Genomic DNA, 21,826 nt, shown 5'->3' with positions numbered 1-21,826 from the left:
AAACGTGTTAAATAAGAAAAACATTAAAATTCCATAATTGTCCCGTGACTTTAATTATTTGGAATAAAAATGGGAATTAATGTGAAAATAAAAAAAAAAAAAAAGGGGCAACCTACGAATGGGTTTGAAGCAGGCCCAACAGAAAGGAACGGCAAACGGGGCAAAGGCAAAGTCCGGTAGAATTCTAAAACCCTAAGCCCATTTGTGATATATATTTTTAAATTTTTGTTAATTAAATTAAATTTAATTTTGAATAAGAAGAAAAGAAAAGAAAAGAAAAAGAAAATGTTAACCCTGAATTGAGGTTGTACGGCGAAAATTTTCCGGCGACTCACGGCACCAATTCTCTCGCCATCTTCTTCTTGCTTCCGCTTCGCGATTTGAGTTTCTGAAAACAAGCTGTTTCAATGTAAGTTTCTCGGTTTTCCATTAATACGTTTGTTAGTTTTGCTGGAAATTCTACTTTGTTTGGTCCTTCTCTAGACAGTCAGTCGAAATTTGTGTGCTGCAGTTTATATGAATGATGGATGATTTATTTATTTAGTTAGCATTGTGTTGGTCAGGAGCTAATCGATTTGATTTTTTTTTTTTTTGTTTTTTTCGTTCACGCTGCTGGCCAAATTTTGTTTAGTTTGTCGTCTATGCCAATTCGATGAAGTATGCGTTTGTTACATTACGTGTTAGAGAATTCGTTCCTTTTTTTCACATGCGAGAATCGATAGAATCTCTCTCGGTATTTTGAAATATGGAGCGTTCTTATTTTATTGTAATTGCAGTGAAATCTTCGAGCACTACTTTTTATGCATTGATTTCCGCTCCTCCACTAACAATTTAAATTTCTGTACAGTCGGAGCTCTTTTCAACTTGGTGGCTCGGTGGATATGGTTTCTGTTGGTTCGAAAGCTCTAGCTTCTAGGCGACATAGAAGCTCTATTTCAGTTGAAGACTACTCAATGGGTGAGGATAAATCAACGTATAAAAGCGCGAGAAGGAAAAATGGCATGAGTAGGAAGGCTGAACGAGGAGGTCATGGTGGCTTTGATCGGAATGACACCCACCAGAACGCGTTTGAGATGATAGATGGTGGAAGCCTGAACGCTGACAAAAGGTTTCCGAAGATGAAAAGTACTTCCACACCTCAAACTTCATTCATTAGGTAGTGTTCCTCGTTTTACGGTAAACTTGTTTTTATTGGACATTCAATTAGCTCACAGTAGAGATTTTCTTTAATTTCGTGCATTTTTTTAGCTCCTTATTCTCTACTATACTCATGAGGGAAGTGTCCTATAGGAAGCAGGTTGATCCCGAAACAACAAAATACTTCACAGAGATTTCTAATTTATTTGAAAGTGATACGGTCGATTTTGAAGAACGATCGGTTATATGTGGTAATGCTCTAGCGGAAGCTGAGGGGAAGGATTTTGAACTTGCCACTGATTATATCCTAAGTCACACTATGCAAAGTCTTCTTGAAGGCTGTAATGTTGATGACCTTTGCAATTTCCTCCATGGCTGTGCCAAGCAGTTTCCATCTATTGCCATGGATAGATCTGGCTCACATGTTGCTGAAACAGCTATCAAGTCTTTAGCTATGCACCTACAAGACAAAGATGTTTATCCTTTGGTTGAAGATACGTTAACTGCGATATGTAAGGTGTGAAGTTTTGGTCACTTGTTTTTTCCTAGCTTTTGGATGGTGAAGGTTCACTTTGTATTACTTTGTTTTTATATGCATACAAAGCATTTGAACTTTTCTTGCTTTAGGCATGAAGTTTCTTGATGGTCATAATCATTGACTTGGGTAATTAAGAATGTGCCTATTGCCTGTGTGTATTAGATTATATGCCTATACTTGTAGACAAGTAACCTTAGGCATATGATTGTTTTTCAGGAAATTGTATCCAATCCTCTGGATGTGATGTGTAACTGCCATGGTTCTCATGTTCTCCGTAGCCTTCTTCATCTCTGTAAAGGAGTAAGTCTAGAGTCTTCAGAGTTTCATAGCAGAAAATCATCTAAAGTGCTAGCAGAGCGGTTGAATATCAAGGCACCTCGGCCTAATGGAGATAGTGGATTCCATATAGGCTTCCCGGAATCACTGAAGTTGCTTATCTTTGGGTTGCTAAAGGGTGCAAGAAAAGATGTCAGGATCCTGCAAGTTGATCAGTTCGGCAGTTTGGTTATTCAGGTTTTGTTTTATGAAATATACTATTATATTGTGGTTTCATAATTCTTTTTATTCTTTTATTTATGTTTTTAAGAATTTCAAGTTAACTAAGTATAGTTGGTTAGCTTCTACGATCATGTATATCAGGCAACCCGATAGTTGACTTCTATGACCAATGTTTTAGGTGTATGGGTTATATATATTTAGTTATGTTTTGTTCTTATGCTTCCAAGAGGATGGAAGTGGCCTCTATGTCAATATTTGGCCACTAGCTGTTTAATTTCGATAGAAATGTATATTCGACAATGATCATTTCATTCGTTTCCAATCTTTCAATTGTTCTTCCCCTTCATTTGGCAACTAAATAAATTCCACTTTCCACGCATGAAAATTCTAAAAACTTAAGCTAGAAATTGACTCTAGGCTTGAAAAAAGGCGGAAGAAAGGATTTACAATCATGTCTAGTTATTGTTAATATTAATGGATGATGGAGGGATATTGATTTTGTAAGAAGCACACCAGAAGTGTTTTTGAGAACACTGTTTTTTTTTAGCTTCTTTATTTATTACATTTAGAGGCAGGTTTCTCGACTATTTTCTGGAATACTTGGTTGAAGTGAAATTGGGGGAAAAAGTTTAACATGGTTCTTGATTGGGAGGAGGTTCTGGGAGTTGCATAGTATCTACTTCAATGCTTACTTTTTGGGCCGCCATCTGCTTGTTTAGGAGATCTATCTCTCTCTCTTTTTCTCTAAAGGTTTATAATTGAGACCTTTTGTTGTAAATTTGGGTTTGGAGCTTCTCCTTTAGCATTGTCTTTTGACTATTTTTCAGATATAGATGCATTTCATTTGTATTCTTTTGTTGTTTTTGAACAAAGTTTTGTTTCTTTTATATGTAGTAATAAACTAATAAATTTAAATGGAGTTGTGACTCTGAGGTAAATGGTGGATTCTTTGAATGAAGTGATGCCGACCATTTATCTTTAATGGATTTGCACTTTTAGCACCTTCAAACTTTTAAGTTTACCAATGAATGCTTTAACTGGCTTCTTACCTTGTCTCTTTTTCAGCTTTCCCGTTAATTATGCTGAAGTAATTGATTTTTCACTACCTTTCAGACTATTCTGAAGTCATTGGTGGGGCAAGACGATGAGCTCAGTCATATAATTCCCATCCTCCTTGGCTGTAGCGAGAAAGATTCTGTTGAAGGAAATTATATACAAATATCTGTTGTTCGAGATGTTATAGATTTGATGAAAGAGACCGCCTTTAGTCATTTAATGGAGGTGAGATGTACAATCCTAGTTGGAGTTGCTTTTGAACTTATGGGAGTAAACTAGCATGCTATACATGTATTTAAGTACTTATAACTTTTCAATTTGTTTGCTTGATCATATTTGTCCAGTACCTAATAGTCTTTGATATTTTCTTTGTACTTGTAAAATTTGTACTGGTGGGATAATATTTGACCTTTTAAATTCAGCAGTCAGGTTTTACATGCCTTCCAAAGTCCAATCTATTTTTTCAAGTTTATTTATTTCATAAGGCAGTTTTCAGTTTTTGGTTATTGGGACATTAAATAGACTTGATACAATTGAAAAATAGATAGGAAGAAGAAAAAAATGAGGCTTGAGAATGTGCAGAAGAAATGGTTACTTCTAGGGCCAAATTCCATTTTTTGCACTTGAAATATATTTGTTCTGTAAAGTTAATTTGTATTTCTGGTGCATATATGAGATGGTTTTCATCAACAGTATTTTTTTCCCATACTCCAATCTCAGGAAAAAGAACAGTATTTTCTTAGGATTTGATGTACTGATTCTTGTAGCGTGAATTTGCAGGTGATTTTGGAAGTGGCTCCAGAAAACATATTCAATGAACTCTTCACAATAGTTTTCAAGAATTCATTGCTCGAGTTGTCATCTCATCCCTGTGGAAACTTCGCTGTCCAAGCGCTAATTTCTAACATAAAATATAAACATCAAGTATGTATTAGCATTTTTTTTTTGTTAAACTAAAAAAGAAGTATTAACGTCTTTTTACTTAATGAAATTGCAATGACATCTTATTTACATCCTTCCTCTCCTAGTCATTCTCACACACTAGGGTACACATGCAAATATGTGGCACGCAGTGCATCTTCAATAGTTTTCTACTATTGCAATACATAGACTAGGAACTTGTTGTGTCAGTACTTCCGAAGGAGTTGCTTTTTCGTGCTCATATTTTTTTTTTCACCTAGATGGAGTTGCTATGGTCAGAAATTGGAACAAAAGTTGGAGATCTTCTTGATATGGGAAGGTCAGGAGTTGTCGCTTCTCTAATTGCTGCAAGTCAGAGGCTTCAAACACATGAGCAGAAGGTCTATTATTTAGTTTTTTTTATGCTTCAAAATTTTGACTTGTTATAAACATGTATTTGAATGTTGATGTGATCCTATTTGACTTGTTGTCTACTTTTCTAATTATGAATTGATGATATTTGACAGTGTTGTGAAGCTCTTGTTCGTGCTGTATGTTCAACTGATGAATCTCCAGGATGCATTATTCCTCGAATATTGTATGTTGACAGATATTTCTCATGCGGAGATAAAGCCAAATGGGATTTTCCTAGTGGAGTTAAAATACATGTCATGGGCTCTCTAATCCTGCAGACAGTTTTTCGTTATCGAAGTGTATGCTTTTTTTCCCTCCCAGATATTGCTGTTTATTTGATTTTGGAAGGGCAAACTAAACATTCACATTAAAGTTTATGCTCTTTTTTCCTCCCAGATATTGAAGTCTATGCTTATTTGTGTTACTGTTGTTACTATTATTGATTTTATCTACTTTGTTCTTTGTAATTCTGTATTGTTTAATGAAATTCTATACCATTTATGCAATTTTATGGTTCCTTATCCAAAACTTGGGTAAGGAACATTTTTCATGGAAGATTAATTACCTGGCTATATTATCCTAGTACAATTATCTCAAATTTGGACGGTTGTATAGTTTACATTCAATTTTGTCTGATGATGTGGAAAAAATTTACCCTTACATTGTTACTCTATAGTTTCTACAATCTAGATCAAAGGTTCTTGTTTGCAGGATGGGACCCACCTATTTACTTTGTAGTGTATATTGCATTACTGCTAATTGACTGTGAACCAACGTGAATTGCATTAGACTTCCTGCTTAGATTTCATGAACTTTCTTGAACTATTTGCTTGGATAAAACTTTTTGAGGTTTGATTTATTCTCAAGTCTGAAGGACCTAGCATTTCTATGTTTCAGGAACTGATTCAACTTTTCATTACAAGTATCACATCAATGGAATCCGATCATCTTCTTGAAGTAGCAAAAGACTCCAGTGGAGCTCGTGTTATTGAAGCTTTTTTAAATTCTGACGCCCCTGCAAAACTGAAGCGCAGATTAGTTATGAAGTATGTCATCGAACTATTTTGATGGCTTTTAATGTACAGAAAGTTTCCTTTCTCTATCATGTTTTCTATAATTTTTGTCTCCCTTTTGAACTAAGAGCTCCCGGCGGGACATCTATTTGAATTCTGATGCATGATCTTTAAAGTTCTAATTACATAGATTGTGTATGATAGTCTTGTTGGTCGGGAATAATCAATGAAGCATCCATCAGTTTGTTGGATATTTTCTTTATTAGTTTTGCACCCAATCAATGATAGCTTTTATATTCTCAACTGAAAGGCTACGAGGACATTTTGGAGAGCTTGCAATGCAGTCATCAAGTTCCTTTACAGTTGAAAAGTGCTATAATTCCAGTAACTTGTCACTACGGGAGGCCATTGTTTCTGAGTTGGCAGCTTTACAAAGCGATCTTTCCAAAACCAAGCAAGGACCTCATCTCTTGAGGAAGTTGGATGTTGAAGGGTATACAATTAATGCCTTTTATTTTATGGATATGATCTTGATCTGTTTCCTTCGTCATATGAGTAGGGGATGCATGTTTCATTCGGATTATATTGATTTTTCTTTTTACTAATTATGCTTCATGTTAGATATGCATCCCGACCTGACCAATGGAGGTCAAAACAAGCATCAAGGGAATCAGCTTACAAAGAATTTCATGATACATTCGGGTCTGGAAGGTCCAAATCACTGAAGACTGAGTTCCTTGCTGATAGTTTGAAGCATACATCGCGCCCAAAGGATGTGAAGACAATTATGCAAGAGATTGGGCATCACCCAACTTCTGACATCCCTTTTCTATCAATGTCTGGCTTCAAGGGCAAGTCAGAAAAGGGCAAGCAGGGTGGTAAAACATATTCCAGACCTTCCACAGATAATAATATCTTTGATGGGAGAAAGAAAAGTTCCAAACGGAAACGGAATAACGATCAGTCTGAGAATGTTGAGGCAGGCAAAAGGAAACGGAATAACGATCAGTCTGAGAATGCTGAGGCAGGCAAAAGGAAACGGAAAGTATAGCTACGATCCCAAACCAATCCTTGTACACTGCAGCAGTCGCAAAAGCATTGACTGGCAAAAAAGTCTTCAAAAATAAGCTATAGAAAGTGCAGTAATTTGTAGCTTAGGAGTTTTCACCAGGAAAGTGGGAGCTTGATGATGATGAGGATTGTTTATTTTTAGATACAGTTTTTGGAGTTGTGGCACAGGCTTTCAAGCAATATAGAGGAAATTTCCTTTCTTTTTTTGGTGGGGTGGGAGAAGATATTCTGATGCAGCATATACCGTACAAGATCTTGGAAGTGACCAGGCCAATATTAGAGAATTATGAGAGGTCAGTAATCAAAGCTTTCCTCTGGAAAATATGGTTCTTCCTGTCGGATATCTCTTGTATCTCTCTGCCAACCACCTAAATTCACTGTCCAAGATTTTGCTGTCTGTTAAGTGCAACAAGAGATGGCCACAACTCATTCTGAATCAAGTAAAATCTCGTCTTCCTCTGTTAATTTTGTTTTCAATTCCGTATTTCTTCATTAATTATGCAACTGTTTCGTCTTTTTAGATTCATGTCTCCTGATGCATTTGTAAGTTTGATGCCTCATATGTGGTCTTCAAATGTATTCAAAAGTCTTGTATTTTTATGATGAAACTATAGTCTTTGTCAACTTCGTGTAGAAAAGGAAATTTACTATAAAGTCAAGGTTGGTTAATTCTGCATTTCTGTTCTACAACTGAATTTGATGATGTTGACGCAATTCATTGTTGCTTTCATTTTTAGATTCACTTTTGTCTCTCCTGTCTCTGTCTCTGTGTACGACGAACAACGTATTAATCCGGGTTAGTTAATTTCGATATTATTAATTCAAGTTAGATTAAGTTTGACATCTGAATATTTGATATTTCCTCTGTTGTATTCTGGTATTTGAGCGTTGGAGGAATAATTCAATCCTGGCAGCTGAAGACTATCGATTTTGAATTTTCATAGTAAACCATATTCGTTGTTCAAACTAGGTGGGGGAAATTTAATATCAATTAACTTAATAATATTTGTTTGATCCCTTGATGATACATTTTACACAGAACAAAGAAGGATGAACTTCATCCACTAGAACCCAATCTCTTGCATGAGAAGATGAACAAAACCCCTAAATTTGCACATTGAATATCATCCAAATAATTGTGCACAGGTTTTTCAATGGCAACAGCCGGACTATGGAGGTCACAGTCTCTGGCTTGGAACAAAGAATGATATGTAAGCTCTTACCCTTGACTCTTCTAACTTTTATATGTGCAAAAGATTTTAGAAACAAAGCCATTGATTCTTGTTCTTCTTTTTTTAACTCTGCGCTCTCCCTGCTTGTTCAAGATTCAGGGAAGTGAGATTGTTGCCGATTCTTCTCTCTCTGCTCAGAAGCCTTTTCAACGTTTTCAATCTGGATGTCACCACTGATTTCATCTCTTCACCGGCGGAACGGCCGCTGGTGCTGGAGGACGATGAAGAGGGCTCGTTTGGAATGTCTATAACCACCATTCCATCTGCCCTTATGTTAGATGATGAAGAAGAGGAAGAGGAAGAGGAAGAAGAAGTTTGAGCTTCTTCCAAACAAACCCCTCTTGAACTTATCTGCATTTGATTCCCCCAAAACAGAATATTCGTAGGAAAAATAGGAGACTCCATTGAAGACCCAGATTCCAAATCCTCTGCAGAGTTCATCTCCGTGGGGATTGAGGATTTGGGAGCCACTGGATCTCTGCAGAGAGGGCAAGTGGAATTGGATTTGAACCACATGTCAATACAATCAACATGGAAGCCATGGTTGCACCTTGGAAGCAACCGAGCTTTCTCACCCTGAGCCAACTCCGACAAACACACAGCACATTCCAACCCCTCTTTGAAATCCTCCGGCGAGAACACCACTACCGGAATCAACCGGAGCACAGCGGCGTCCAGCCCTTTCGTTAATGTAGCTACAGCAGACTCCTGATCAGACCGACGCAGAACGGCAGAATCCGACGACGATTCATCAATGCGGGACAATAACCATCTGGAGTAAAGCTGTAAAATCAAAACAAACACAATCACCAAAAAGAGGATGAAAATGGCCGCCGCCATGATCTTCCCCATTAGCTCCATGGTAAGAGAGCCCTCGAATGACTTACTGATCCCCGATGCATGTTCTTCCATTGGCAAAATCTGGCAGCAGAACTCGAAGATTCAATGAAAATGGGGAATGAAATTTGAGAATGGGAAGAAATGAGAGCTTTAAAGAAGGGAAATTGGGTTGAACGAAGACTTGTGGGGAGGGAGTGGTGGACTTTTTTGTGCTGAGAAAGTGGAAGAAAAATGGAAGTTTGTTTGTTAAGTAGGAGGACGGTTGAACGAACCAAAGTCTCAGCCTAAAGCCATCACGTCGTCTTCGGTTTCTCCGTGGAATTGCCCCTTGGACTGGGTCCATCTTTTTTGCCTGCTTTTTGGACCCAATTAATGAAGGATTTATACATTTATATTTCTAATATTCCAAAAGATATTGCAGGATACATGACTAAAGATGTCCGGGGACAAGGACGGGGGACGAGGACGGGGACGGAAAAGCTTTTTTTGTCACCTATTTTTATTCATTTTTGCAGGGATCGGGTTTTTCATAGGTAATTTTCCGTTTGTTATTCTTTTAAAGTTTTTATTTTTTAATATAATCGAAAAAAATAAATCAATATGTTTCATAAGCAAATACGTACGTGTATATATAATGTTATCCTTGGCGTTTGGGCCCAAGAAGAAGCAACGTTAGAATGTCAGACGGGTACTCGTCTAAACTAGGAATCTCTTTTATGCCTTCTTTATTCAGATTGATAAAGCATCTCTCTATATATGGCTTGTTGTCTGTCTATTGTTTGTTTTTTTTCTTATTTTAGATTTTGGGAGTTAAACTTTAAATTTTCAACTTCTACAAATTCTAATATTATCATTAAATGGTAAAAAAAAATAAGAATTCTCTTAATTTAAAAAAAAAATCTAAAATATTCATCCACCTAATTTTGGGATGGGAATAATTAATAATTTGTTTCAAAATTAACTTTAAACTTTGAAGAAAAAAAAAACTATTTTACTCAAAAAAGAATTAATTATTTGTTTCAAAATTAGCTTAGAACTTTACTATTAACTCTTGTTAAAAAATAATTAGTAACGTTAATGCTATTTTTAAACATAATATTAAACATGATACAATTTTAAAACGCTAAATTAATAATTTNTTTTTTTTTTTTTTTTTTTTTTTTTTTTTTTTTTTTTTTTTTTTTTAATTGAGTGTCTAAATAATTCTTTTATCAAAGTCTAAAAATCTAATTAATATAATTATAAGTTTACACACTATGAATTAATACTTTTCAAATGAATGTATCTAACAAATGTGGTCGTTACGATCGAGCATTCAACGTTGAAGGAGATAATAAAGTAATTAAACAATAGAAAATACATCTCTATTCACATAGAAATCTCGAGTTCGATCACTGTACAAATCAACATTCTTGCACAAGTAACATCATTGTTACATTTGAATGATTAACAATACTATCTACCATACTAAAGATTTCAAAGTCTTATCTAAATCTGGATCGTTAAGTTAAATACACGACAAAAATAAGAAAAAATGAGAGAAAATATGTATTTTTATTTTTTATTTGTTTATCAAAATAAATAAATAAGTAAAGGGAAGTAGGTTGCTTCAAGGTAATTATTGTGTAGACTTTGTATAGTAAAACTAAGACAAAAAAAACTTTTTTAAAATAAAAAATAATAATTAAAAAAAAAAAAAAAACCATTAATTTGTGTGGGCCCATTCACCCAGCACGCTCACATGGAACCAACCCCCTTCACCTACAATTTTTTAAATTATTATTATTTATTTTAAAAAACCTTTTTTTATTCCTAATTTTCACACCTATATTCAAATTTCAAACCGTTGTGTTTTCCTTTTTTATTTTTTATTGGGTATTTATTAAAATTTTATTTAAAATGGATAATTTTGAATTTTTGCAAATTAATTCAGTAAAACCACTTTAATCTTAATATGTAATAAAATCACATATCTTATAAAGAGATCTTGTCTATCCTCATTCATAATTAATCATTATTAAAATTTAATCATTAAATAATGCTGTTTATTTTGAATTATATATATATATATATATATATATATATATATATATATATATATATATATATTAGGTTGTCTCCGTTTTAAGGAAGCAATCTTTTTCTCTTTGTTTTATTTCAATCATTATTACAAATTTATCTCCTTTCATCATTCAACCGGATTTATTGATAAAAAAAAAATTAAATTCTCACTCTCAGAGGGTCGTTAAAGTCCCACAGGGATAAAGTTCGAGCAATGAAATTGTGAAATCGAGAGATTCGTCAACACCCAGATCGTAAAAAAACCCAGATGACGTAGCCACCAGTTTAGGTACAAGTTACTATCATTACCACAAGAACCTATTATGATCCCGTTCATAATGATATATCAAAAGCAAAAGCATGAGAATTTATGCTTACAGTGGACAATATCATACTACTACTGTGGACGGACGTTCATTATTCTTATTAAATTATTTTAGGTATTAATTAAAAAAATAATAAAAAATTTAAAAACTTAATTTATTGTGTTTGGCATCATTAGTATTAGAAGGGTTTGAGACCAAAATATTCTGTCATTCTCCTACTCCACCCACTCACCTCAATTATGACCCTATGACTTCAATTCTATTTATAGCCTTAGGTAAATTAAATTGCTTGAAAAATCATTACTTATATATATATATATATATAATTATTTATTTAATTAAAAATATTTAAAAATAATAATGGAATTTCAATTTATTTATTTTTATTGAAAAAACCATTGAGTGGCTATGCCTCATTTTATGGGAGTTGTTTGTCTGTCTACCAAACCACAAGTGGGCCGCTTAAGGCCCTTAAAAGGTTTGGGCCCAACTGCCTGTCCAAGAAGCCTGAATCGTTTGGTAAGCCCATTTAATGCCCATGTCCCACGTAGGAGGTCCCATCAACTACAACACAGTCTTCTTGGGCTCGGGTTTCGTTTTGGGCTGGGCTGATGTAGGCCCAAAGTTGGATCACTTGGGTCTTGCTGGCCCATTAATTTGGGCTCTCATAGACCTGCAAGTTTTACATATGGGCCGGGCTTATTTTTTAGTTCATTGGGCTTTTGAAAAGCCCAATATAATTTTTTAACATTTTTTAAAATTGTTGTAATGATATAGATTGATAATGTACCGATAGAGCCGGCTAAAGAATGTCGACCAAATTCGTCGACCAAATTCTTTGATATCAAATGATAAGTGCCAATTATACTTGATTTTACAAAGTTAGAGGTCCTTATAAGATCCTTGCAAACTTTCACAAAGAAAGCTGACTTAATGAATGATTTAGAGCTAGTTAGAAGAATAAATAACTCTTAGATCGAACTTGAAAACTATGATGGTCACTCTTAGATTTCAAGACGCTCACTCTAGAATTAGCTTGATCAAGACTAATCCAATGAATCAGTGTTACCTCAAACTTAAAAGTGAGGTTAGGGTAAGAAAACAGAAGGTTTTTGTATTCCACTATAGTTTCCAAACGTGAATATTACTTACCTTTAAATAGGCAAAAAAAGATAATCCAATAGATCGATAAAGAAAAAAATTGCTCCGTAAAATGAGAGGGGTATACATATATATATAACAATAAAATATACTTAAACTACCTATAACAAACAAACAAACAAAAAAAAATCAAACCACACCAGAAGGCATTTTAGCCATGTAGACATGATTTTAGTGACCAATCATACACCTCCGTGTTGACACAACAATAATAGTAAATGTCTAACTAACATGAAAGTCACTAAAAGGGGCTTGGAATAGGCATGCAGCTACGGACAACATGTTTTTGATAAGCATGACCAGGACATTTGACATGCGCCTACGAGCAACATGTCTTTGACAAGCATGACCATGATACTGAGCACCAAAAACACTGATATGTTAGATGTCGACTTCATAACACAATGCAGCTCAGCAACCCAAGTACGGACTTTCTAAATCTCGATTTCAAAATTCAACCCAACTCAACTATCTCGAAACTCACCACTTGCCACGTCAACTTATTAACTTTCCACGCCCCTAGAAACAAAGAATTGAAATTTTTGGAGGGTAAAAGTGGAAAGAGGATGAAAATTGAAGGGCAAATTAGGAATTCAACATTTGATTTATAATAATAAAACTGATCCGGCCGAATTTTTCATCATCTGCGTTTTTGCAATTCTCGCAACAGCACGTTCAACTTTCATTTCGTTCAGTTCTCTCGATAGTTTCCTCATTCGGATCAGAGTAATCAGGTTTCTTTCGAATTTACTCAGGGATTAGGGTTTATGTGAGAGAGGGAATTCGTGTGCGAACCAAGCATTTTCTCCATTGGAATTTTGTGACGATGAGAGCCAGATTGGTGGTGTTTCCAATCAGAGGAAGAAATTGGTGCTTCAGCAGATCCGTCGACCCTGCCGCCTCGGATTCTGCTTCTACTCAGACTCCTTCCACTTTGAAAGATCTCTGGACCAAAATATCCTCGCCTTCTTCCTCCAAATCCGACGCTCTCTCCAGCAGTACCAGTAGTAGCAATGCGGAAATCGTTACCGATTTTATCTCTTTCAAGGTCCTTCATGCTCTTTTCAGTTTCGTCTTCTTTTGTTTTTTTTCTTCTGGTATTTGTTTTGATCCTGTCGAACATGGCGTTGACAATGACGTTCCGTTTATCAGATGAATAAAGCTTGGACTGCTCTGGAGAAGGCTCCTGATGGCTCGTTTAAGAATAAACTTCACGGGTGAAGTCTCGCAAATGCGATTTTATTCGTTTATGGCACATTTCTAGTGAAATTAACTAATACGCTCTTGATTTTCTTCCCGTAGGATCGGATTGAAGCTCTTATCTCGAGTTAAGCCGTCTGAGATATTCTTGAAGTCAATAACTAAAGATGTTACGAGCGTTGAAATAGCATATCCATCCAGGTTTCATCTCTTTCGCTTTGTTATTTTTAAAATCGTCGATATAACAATTTCGCGCTTCCGCCTGCTTCTTCTTCTTTGGCTACTTGAATCCNTTTTTTTTTTTTTTTTTTTTTTTTTTTTTTTTCCCTTACCATATTACAATTTGTTATGTTATTTCACTGATTTCTTGCGACATTACAGTTTGAATCCACGGCTCGTTCGTAGGAGGTTAAGGCATATTGCCCTCAGGTGCATTTTCCCTTTTCCATCTGCCGAATTGAAGCTAACTAGCGATTCCCTCATTTTATTCTTTTTTCTTTGAAGCAATGTTCAACATTACACTTAGAATCCATGATTATTATTCTTTCAAGTCGTGAATCACAGTCCTAATAGGACCTTATCAGCTCAGCGTCCAATACTACTACTCTGTGGTTCCATGATAGAAAGCTTATATCATCTCAAGTCCTTTTTGTTTCCAGGAAGCTTTTCTTGTTGCAAAAGTTTGAACTATGCCCCTTATTGATGTGAACTTTCTGTATCTCATGACCAGGGGAACTGCCATCCACAAGAAACACTTCTATGGTTCAGTTTCGTTGCTTCCATTAGCAAGTGCATTCACTGTATGTTTGTGTCTATTTTTGAATATCAGCCTTACTTTTTTCTTGCATTGTTTGTACCATGTTGATGTTATGCTTTTGACACAACATGTACTGCAACATTTCAAGTTCCTTTTTACTTAATAAGTACATTTATATGTCTTCTCTTGACTTCTATCCTGGTTTGTCTTACGTAGATTTTGCCTCTGCCAAATATTCCATTCTTTTGGGTTTTGTTTCGCACATATTCTCATTGGCGAGCCCTAAAGGTACTTCTATACTGGATTTTGTCAGTGGCTTTTGGATATCATTTTTTTAGTAGTTGTTACTTGACCCTGGGGTTTTATAATTAGTTGTATAAGAGTTTTATAGGTATCTAATGTTTCTGTTCCTTTTTTTTTTCTTCTTCTAAATGTATGCAAATATACACGCTTTTAGGGAAGTGAAATACTTCTTCAGTTGGTCTCTGATAGATCTTATTCGTGCAACTCATCCACTGATGGTAACAAAACTGTGAACACAGTCCAACAACATCCAGGTTCAACCTTGGTAAGTATAAAGTATTTTTATGTTTTCAGGTATTAGTAGATCTACATCTATATTCTTGATTGGAATTGGAAAAAGATATTTTTGGTAACCCGATAATTTCCCATATAACATATCTTTTTACCGATCAGTGGTGTGCCTATTGCATAGATAGTGCTTCGGTAATGAAATGGATAATTCATTTTGCATCTTGGTCATCCCGAGCTGTAACTTTATGAAGGAAAAGATTGACTATCACTCTGAGTGGAGTTAGATACTCTTTCCCTCATTTGCGTATCGCCCCATGTTTAAATATTGGTCGATGCCTATTTTTCTTTTCAGTTCAATCCTTGTATTTCTGCTTTCAGTAGACTATGCATAGCATAAAACTGCAGTCTCTCTTACTTGGATTATGTTAATGGTGTCTAGGATCTGCAGCCATCAAAGGAACTCGACAAATTTCTGAGCCAGATGGAGGGATCTGGTGATATAACTACTACAATTAAAGATATCTGCAAGATCTTTGATTTGAACATGAATAATGTTTTGAAGTACAAGGATAAAATGTGATGAGCGAGACCCCATCCATTTTCAGATGGGGGAAAGGAAGGTGCAACATTAAAACAAAGGAGATGGTCTTTGATTGATATTCATGGGATGAGAGATTGATTTATGGAAGAAAATCATGAAAGATGAAATAACCTGAGCCAACATATGCTTGGACTAGTGGTATGTTATGCGTCTTAGAATTTACATTGTTCTTCCATTATAAAAGGAGGGAGGGAGGGAGTGCACAGCCTGATTCCCCAGTTTGGTGGCCTTTAATGTGTTGGGGCTAGTGTCATCTTATCCATCCCCAGGAACAAAGAATCAGATCCGTCTTAGTAAGAAATTCGAACAAACGAACGAACGAACAACACAAGTTCGTGTTCTCTTCTTTATGCAAATCAAATGTGGTTGGCACCAGATCCCACACTGGTTAGTAGCTTTTTTCTTTTTTGGTTAATCTTAGCTCTCATCTTTGCGCCATATCTTATTTAGTTCATCTGATTCGAAATGTTAAACAGACTATTTTGATCTAACATTTATATTTTAGGGAAAAACAAATGTTGAGGTTACTATATGAGCCTGCTTGTCCCCCGACCTCCCTTTTCTTTCACTAATTTTACCTCTCACCACACGCTACATATTCTAAATGATTCAACAATTTTGTTTTCTGTTTTTATACTTTTTGGTTTCTTGAAAAATAGAGTTGGTCCTGATTGATTTCCAAAAATACATTTTTTTTGTACCCTCTCAATCTCAAATGTTCAATGTTTACTTGAACATCATCTGTTCTCTATTATATTCGTATTTTTCGAAAGTAGCTTTCTATTTTCCTTAACTTTCCTTAACTTTCCTTTCTATACTTTCTTTTACTTAAAACTCATCTTCTGCTTTTCCATTTCTCCAAATTTCCCGTGTTCCCCTTTTTAACTTTAACCAAAAGAATGGTGTGTTCAATTTCTATTTTTAAAAACAGGGAACCGAAAATCAATGCCTTTTGTTTATTGAAATATAGAAAATCAAACAAGTGTTCCATCCTAATTCCATCAACTAATTTTCCAATTAGCTATTTTTATGTTAATCATCATCCTTTACTATTTTTGTTTATGAGAAAAAGAAGCTTTGCTTTGTTACTTTCCTGTTAACATTTTTGCCATATTCACCATCTTTCTAATTTTGTAAATTTAAAAAGAACTCCAGCGAACACCCAAATTAGTCTATTTAATTCCATTTATGCTAATAAGAATAATAGAATAGGAAACACCCAAATTAGTCTATTTGATTCCATTTATGCTAAGAATAATAGAATAGGAATCCATTTATGCCAAGAATAGTAGAATAGGAATTTCGAGTGAAGGGTTAGAAAATGGTTTGTAGTATTTCACAAAATAATTAAAATTGGTTTTTTCTTTTTTCTTTTTTTAATAGAAAAAGTATGTGTTTGGTGCTTTTTTCCATCATTTTATTGAAAAGTGTTTGCAATGAAATTCATTTAAACGTTGAAATTTTATAAACAAAACGCTGAGAAATTGTAAGAGGAACCGTAAGATTTGAATTAGACAACAAGCTTTGTGAACAATAATAAATAGGAGACAAAATAATTGAAGTTAACAGCGAAGTGTACCAACAAACTGAATAAATCTCCACCAATTTCTAATCCTATTTTCTATCAAAATTCTATACCTAACAACATCATCCTTCTCTTTGTAATATTAACAGATAACATTAATACAATCTCCCAACTTTTTCTGTATAAAGAAGTGTTGTTTATGGTGTATCCTCCCCACCCATGTTCCCCCCTCCTCTGGGAGACGCTGCTGCGTTATCATTTCCATATGTTCTCTTACTCATGTTAGCTCGCTGGACAAGTCGAACCAATGCTTCCACCACTTCCGACATTGGAGGTCTGAACTCTGGTTCGGTCTGTCGTAAGATAGACAAAGGGTCACTTTTAATCATCCAGAACTTTAACACAAGATTAGTACGAGTTATTATTTGAAACGAAATCGAGTCTTCATCACAGAAATATGTTATTACCTGGACGCAAAGTGCAATCACATCTGCAAATCGGGAGAGAGATTTAACTGGATATAGTCCTTGGAGTTCTGGATCCACCATCTTGGTCAACGCATTAATGTCATGAAGCTGGGGTGTAGCCCATCGAACCAAGGATTGCTCGGTCCTTGGTCTTGAACTGAATGACAACAAAATCGAAATGGAAGTATGATAAGAAGATGAAGGAAGACAAATGGCAAGTCGACTAACTCCCAAGACCAAACATATTTTTTGAAGTGCATTACAAATTCACCTGTCGAATGGTTTGCGCCCAGTCAACAGTTCCAACATGACTACTCCAAAGCTGTAGACATCGCTTTTCAGCGTATAAAGGCCAGACATCGTGACCTCGGGGGCAGTGTATCCTGAACTTGCATTGTGATCCAGTGCCTGCAAGTTATAAGGTATGAGTTGATCACTGTTACAGTATCTAAAAGAAGATTCATCAAGTTAGATTTGACCTGATCTGCATTTGGTACAAAGCTTTCCAGTCCAGAATCAGAGAGGTGGGGGCTGAGTTCCGCATCCAGCAGTATGTTAGCTGACTTGATGTTTCTATGAACAATTGATGGGGAGCAAACTTCATGAAGATACCTGAAAAGTTTCTCGATAAGTACCGTCATTCTATCGAACAAATGAGAAACATCGTCAACTATTTTCCCACTAGACCTATACTTCAGAGGTCCATGCTCGAACAGAATTACTCATCCGGAAGCTAGAACTTGCTTAGTAAATAGAAATCAAATTAAAACGATAAAATTGGCAACCTAGTATAATTAAAGAGTCAATTTAACAAGGCTCGGAGTCAACGTACTCTAGTGCACGGGCTGTTCCCAAAGCAATCTTAACACGACTATTCCATATCAGTGGCTGGTTGTATTCGTCTGAATGATGCAAGAAATCATAAAGCGAGCCATTTTTATGGAACTCATACACAAGCAAATGCTGCCCATGCTCAGAGCAATAACCCACGAGCTCGGTTATATTGGGATGGTGTAACTCGGAGACTTTCGAAACAATGTCGGTGAAATCTTCAGATAAATCCCCAGGTAGTACAGCCGAATTGATTTTTTTCACGGCAAGAATCTGCATTGCAAAACATTACGAAAACTAATAGGATGAGTAGATATTATATTTTTCTCTACTTAGTCTGATATGAAGAATTGAGTTAGGAAGTAACCTTCCCATCATCAAACTCAGCCCGATAAACACGTCCAAACGATCCCTCACCAAGAAGATTTTCAAAATTGAAGCTACCAGTAGCCAATTGCAGGTCTGCTATCGAATATGACTTTACATTAATAGGAGCTGCACTAGCCTTCTTGACAACAGCTCTTTTAGCAAAGTCGTCTTCATCAAGTGATTTATGACGATCACTAGGAGGGGGTTTGAGATTAATTGCAGCAGAAGTATCAAATGATGTTGGATAAAATGTGGAGGAAGTTTCTTCGGACTTTATTTCTGCATTTCAATGTTTCAAACGATTGGTTAATGTTAAACGTACGTCTTAATGCATAAAATCCCAACTTTACGCGATCATACGAAAACAGGCAACAAATAACATCAAATTCTGAGATGAGAATATGAAAAATAGTGTATAAGATGACCTTGTGCTGGAGTCATTTGACGAGGTTGCGGGGGTTGATTGTCGAGCTTTTCAATGTCTGCAGATGATGATCTCCTGGATCTCTTCCTAACAATGAAGAATGCTACTACAGCTCCAACGACGAGCACAGAGATGATAATTCCTGCAATGGCACCACCACTAATTCCTGATTTCTGACCTTCACCAGAACCACCATTTGATGGACTATTGCCACCAGAATCGTGATTTCGGTTCCTTCTAGTTGCCGGAGGTGTACCAGGAGGAGGAGGGGGTGCAGGACCTGAGTTCCAGGAGTTGCCATTTGTCCTGATAAAATCATCAATCATATAGAAGTCTTATGGGAGTAATATGTATATATACCAGACAATGATAATGTTAGATATACTCACTGAAGATTGATGCTTTTCAGTTGCTCAGGGATCCAGCCAGAGAAACGGTTGTTTTCAACGTTCCTTACAAATTAAAAACCGATACATTCAATAAGAGGGGGGGAAAGATGCATCGCTTCCATGTTAACTTAAAATGCTTTAAACTCACAGGTTATCCAGAGGAAGATTTCCGAGGACATTAATTGTGCCAGTGAACTGATTGTTTTGCAAATTCCTAAAAGTTAAACCAATGGAATTAGAAAAAAGAACAATACTAATTAAGGTGTGAGTACCATAGGAACTAATTCGGTGAAGACTTACATAGTGCTGATGCTCGAAAGCGAGCTAAAACTCTGAGGCAGTTCGCCTGACATAGCATTGAAAGACAGATCCCTGATTCAAATACGAAATTTGAATAGATAGTCACCAGGTGGGCTACAATAAATTCGAACATTTTCATGCTTTGTCTCGAAAAATATTTTTCAGCAAGTGAGAAGACAATTCGTAATGGACATTATTGTAAATTTCTCATTTTCAATTTGTCCAACTATAGATGAAATGTCATTAAATAAAATGGGCATAGAATTTAGCAGGGTGAAAGAAAAGTTTCAAAACTGTTGGCCCACCAAGTATAAAATGTCAATATAAGACATGTAAACAGGAGTTGAATGGAGAGTATTTAAAATAGTCTCGGCTGAAAATTATTTGGTCAGCTCAATTCAGCAGCCGTTCGATTCTCATAATCCGTATAGAATAAGTAGGGCACGATATCTTACAATGTGGATAGGGAAGTAAGCTGCCCATACATATCAATCAATGGATTCTGAAGCTGATTATGACTGAGATTTCTACAATTTCAACAAATAAGGGAAAGCATCAATAAAAGCTAAATTCTCTGTAAAGCAAACATACCATGAAAAACTGCTTACAGGTATCGAAGAGTTGTCATCTGTGAAATGGAATAAGGGATGCCTTCAGTGAAGCTGTTTTGAGCAAGATTTCTGCAGATAGAAGAAGTTGTAGTCATCAAACACAAATGCTACAAGCCATTTGAACAATTCACAAGCTTAAGCTTATGGGAGATCATTTCATCAGACAAATTATTAACTTTCTTTTGTGGCCATACACAATCTCTATCTTATGTACATAGTTTCGGACCTTCGGAACACAGGGTTAGGCTTATTTCCTAGTAAGTAAAACATAGCAAGAACAAAAACAAAGTCCCAGAAGAGAAGTTGCATATGAATCATACAGTCTCTGCAGGAATGGTGGAAGTTGGTAGACTATATTGCCTCCAATATTGTTATTGCTCATATCTCTGCAGCATCATAGAATTAACCACATCAATAAACACACAGAGAAGAAACCATTTGAAGTCCACAACAAGGTTATTGACCTTACAGGTTGGTTAACGATGTCAAACTTGCAAGTTGGTATCCCATCGATCCACTGAGAGCGAGGCCAGACAAGTTTCTAACAAAATCAAAATGCAACCATTCATCAGAGCAGACATCGTATTGAATGGGGAACATGAACAGCATAATAAATTAGGGTTGGCAAAATTACATTTCTGTAACCCGTGTGCCAGAGCAAGTAATCCCTTTCCATGATTGTCCACATGGATCATCGCCATTAGCATTCCACTGGGTTAACTGAGGGGGCGAGTTCAAGCTGGTATACAAAACTCTTAAAGCAGAGGCTGTGTACAACAAAATCATTAAATTCTACACTCGAGCAGTGCGAGTAACGATTGCAATCAGTAATCAAATATCCACGTCGCTAAAAAGTCTCACAAATCTATTACACCGTAAAAAACAACCAATTTCTTTCCAAAGAACTACAAAAATCTTCACATCAGAAGAATGTACTGCAAAAAATAAACAGCTATTGCGAGAATCTAATCATGCGGAAGTAAAGAAAAAACGCAAAGAAAATAAGAGTAGAAACAAAGGGGCAAAAGTGAAAAGGAAGAAGCAGCTAACCATCTGATGGATCTGTGGCAGCTTCAATGGAGGTAAGCTTCAACCCCAGAATGCAAAGAACGATGAGAGAAACCATCTCCATCCACCTCCAATTCATTGTCTTCTCTCTACTCCCTAAACCCATCGTCCTCCCTCTCTGCGCAGAACAGGAATCATATGAGCGCCTCAAATCAATCACCCAGTTTTCCCCCATGGAAAAAGGTTATCTAATTTTGAACTCTCTACGGCCACGCTCAAGTGAAGCTGGCAGGCACGACAATTCAGGAAGAATCAAAAGCCACAGAAAGAGCACAGTTTTATTTTAGTTTATTAATATATATATATATTAAAAAAATGGAAACCAAAAAAACTGTGCACGCAATTAAATTTGTTTATATATAGAGTTGGTGAAAAGACAAAAGTAGCCCTGGTAGGGGCCACTGATCTAGACTCATTGCAGGAGTCGTAGATTGAATGGAAGCTAACCTTTTAAGAAAATAAAGTGAGAAACGGTCNTTTTTTTTTTTTTTTTTTTTTTTTTT

General features: G+C 35.8%; 4 protein-coding genes across 9 annotated transcripts; 2 read left to right on the top strand and 2 right to left on the bottom strand.

The window, feature by feature from the left end:
- The first annotated feature begins 281 nt into the window (after nt 1-281).
- Nucleotides 282-8,023, top strand: LOC111778283 (pumilio homolog 23-like). 6 transcript variants are annotated; one of them, XR_002812510.1, is made up of 14 exons: nt 282-409; nt 848-1,156; nt 1,291-1,654; nt 1,892-2,188; nt 3,287-3,454; nt 4,010-4,153; nt 4,411-4,530; nt 4,657-4,842; nt 5,441-5,589; nt 5,867-6,049; nt 6,178-7,067; nt 7,365-7,423; nt 7,774-7,838; nt 7,953-7,978. XR_002812510.1 is itself a non-coding variant. In XM_023658004.1 (11 exons), the coding sequence occupies exons 2-11, from the start codon at nt 882-884 to the stop codon at nt 6,605-6,607; spliced, it is 2,316 nt and encodes a 771-aa protein (XP_023513772.1). In that variant the 5' UTR covers nt 282-409; nt 848-881; the 3' UTR covers nt 6,608-7,360. The 6 variants fall into 6 exon arrangements, 1 of the variants encoding a protein (XP_023513772.1); XR_002812508.1 differs by having other exon boundaries at nt 7,365-7,597; XR_002812511.1 differs by lacking the exon at nt 7,365-7,423 and having other exon boundaries at nt 7,953-8,023.
- On the bottom strand, nt 7,615-8,983 carry LOC111778285 (RING-H2 finger protein ATL60-like). Its single transcript, XM_023658006.1, has one exon. The coding sequence runs from the start codon at nt 8,769-8,771 to the stop codon at nt 7,923-7,925; it is 849 nt and encodes a 282-aa protein (XP_023513774.1). The 5' UTR covers nt 8,772-8,983; the 3' UTR covers nt 7,615-7,922.
- Nucleotides 8,984-12,889: 3,906 nt separating this feature from the next.
- LOC111778134 lies at nt 12,890-15,874 on the top strand. Its single transcript, XM_023657799.1, has 8 exons — nt 12,890-13,295; nt 13,400-13,464; nt 13,550-13,648; nt 13,829-13,876; nt 14,178-14,247; nt 14,421-14,492; nt 14,662-14,772; nt 15,178-15,874. The coding sequence occupies exons 1-8, from the start codon at nt 13,074-13,076 to the stop codon at nt 15,316-15,318; spliced, it is 828 nt and encodes a 275-aa protein (XP_023513567.1). The 5' UTR covers nt 12,890-13,073; the 3' UTR covers nt 15,319-15,874.
- Nucleotides 15,875-16,831: 957 nt separating this feature from the next.
- On the bottom strand, nt 16,832-21,598 carry LOC111778954 (protein STRUBBELIG-RECEPTOR FAMILY 7-like). Its single transcript, XM_023658966.1, has 16 exons — nt 21,306-21,598; nt 20,890-21,022; nt 20,725-20,796; nt 20,576-20,641; nt 20,253-20,324; nt 20,100-20,171; nt 19,645-19,716; nt 19,493-19,558; nt 19,345-19,407; nt 18,957-19,261; nt 18,530-18,810; nt 18,164-18,435; nt 17,811-17,943; nt 17,603-17,739; nt 17,332-17,488; nt 16,832-17,217 (listed from the first exon to the last, which is right to left on the bottom strand). The coding sequence occupies exons 1-16, from the start codon at nt 21,496-21,498 to the stop codon at nt 17,062-17,064; spliced, it is 2,250 nt and encodes a 749-aa protein (XP_023514734.1). The 5' UTR covers nt 21,499-21,598; the 3' UTR covers nt 16,832-17,061.
- Nucleotides 21,599-21,826: the final 228 nt, after the last annotated feature.

This window comes from Cucurbita pepo, chromosome LG17 (genome assembly GCF_002806865.2).
Source record: "Cucurbita pepo subsp. pepo cultivar mu-cu-16 chromosome LG17, ASM280686v2, whole genome shotgun sequence".
NCBI classification, from domain to species: domain Eukaryota; kingdom Viridiplantae; phylum Streptophyta; class Magnoliopsida; order Cucurbitales; family Cucurbitaceae; genus Cucurbita; species Cucurbita pepo.
This window is presented reverse-complemented; position numbering and strand designations above follow the sequence as displayed.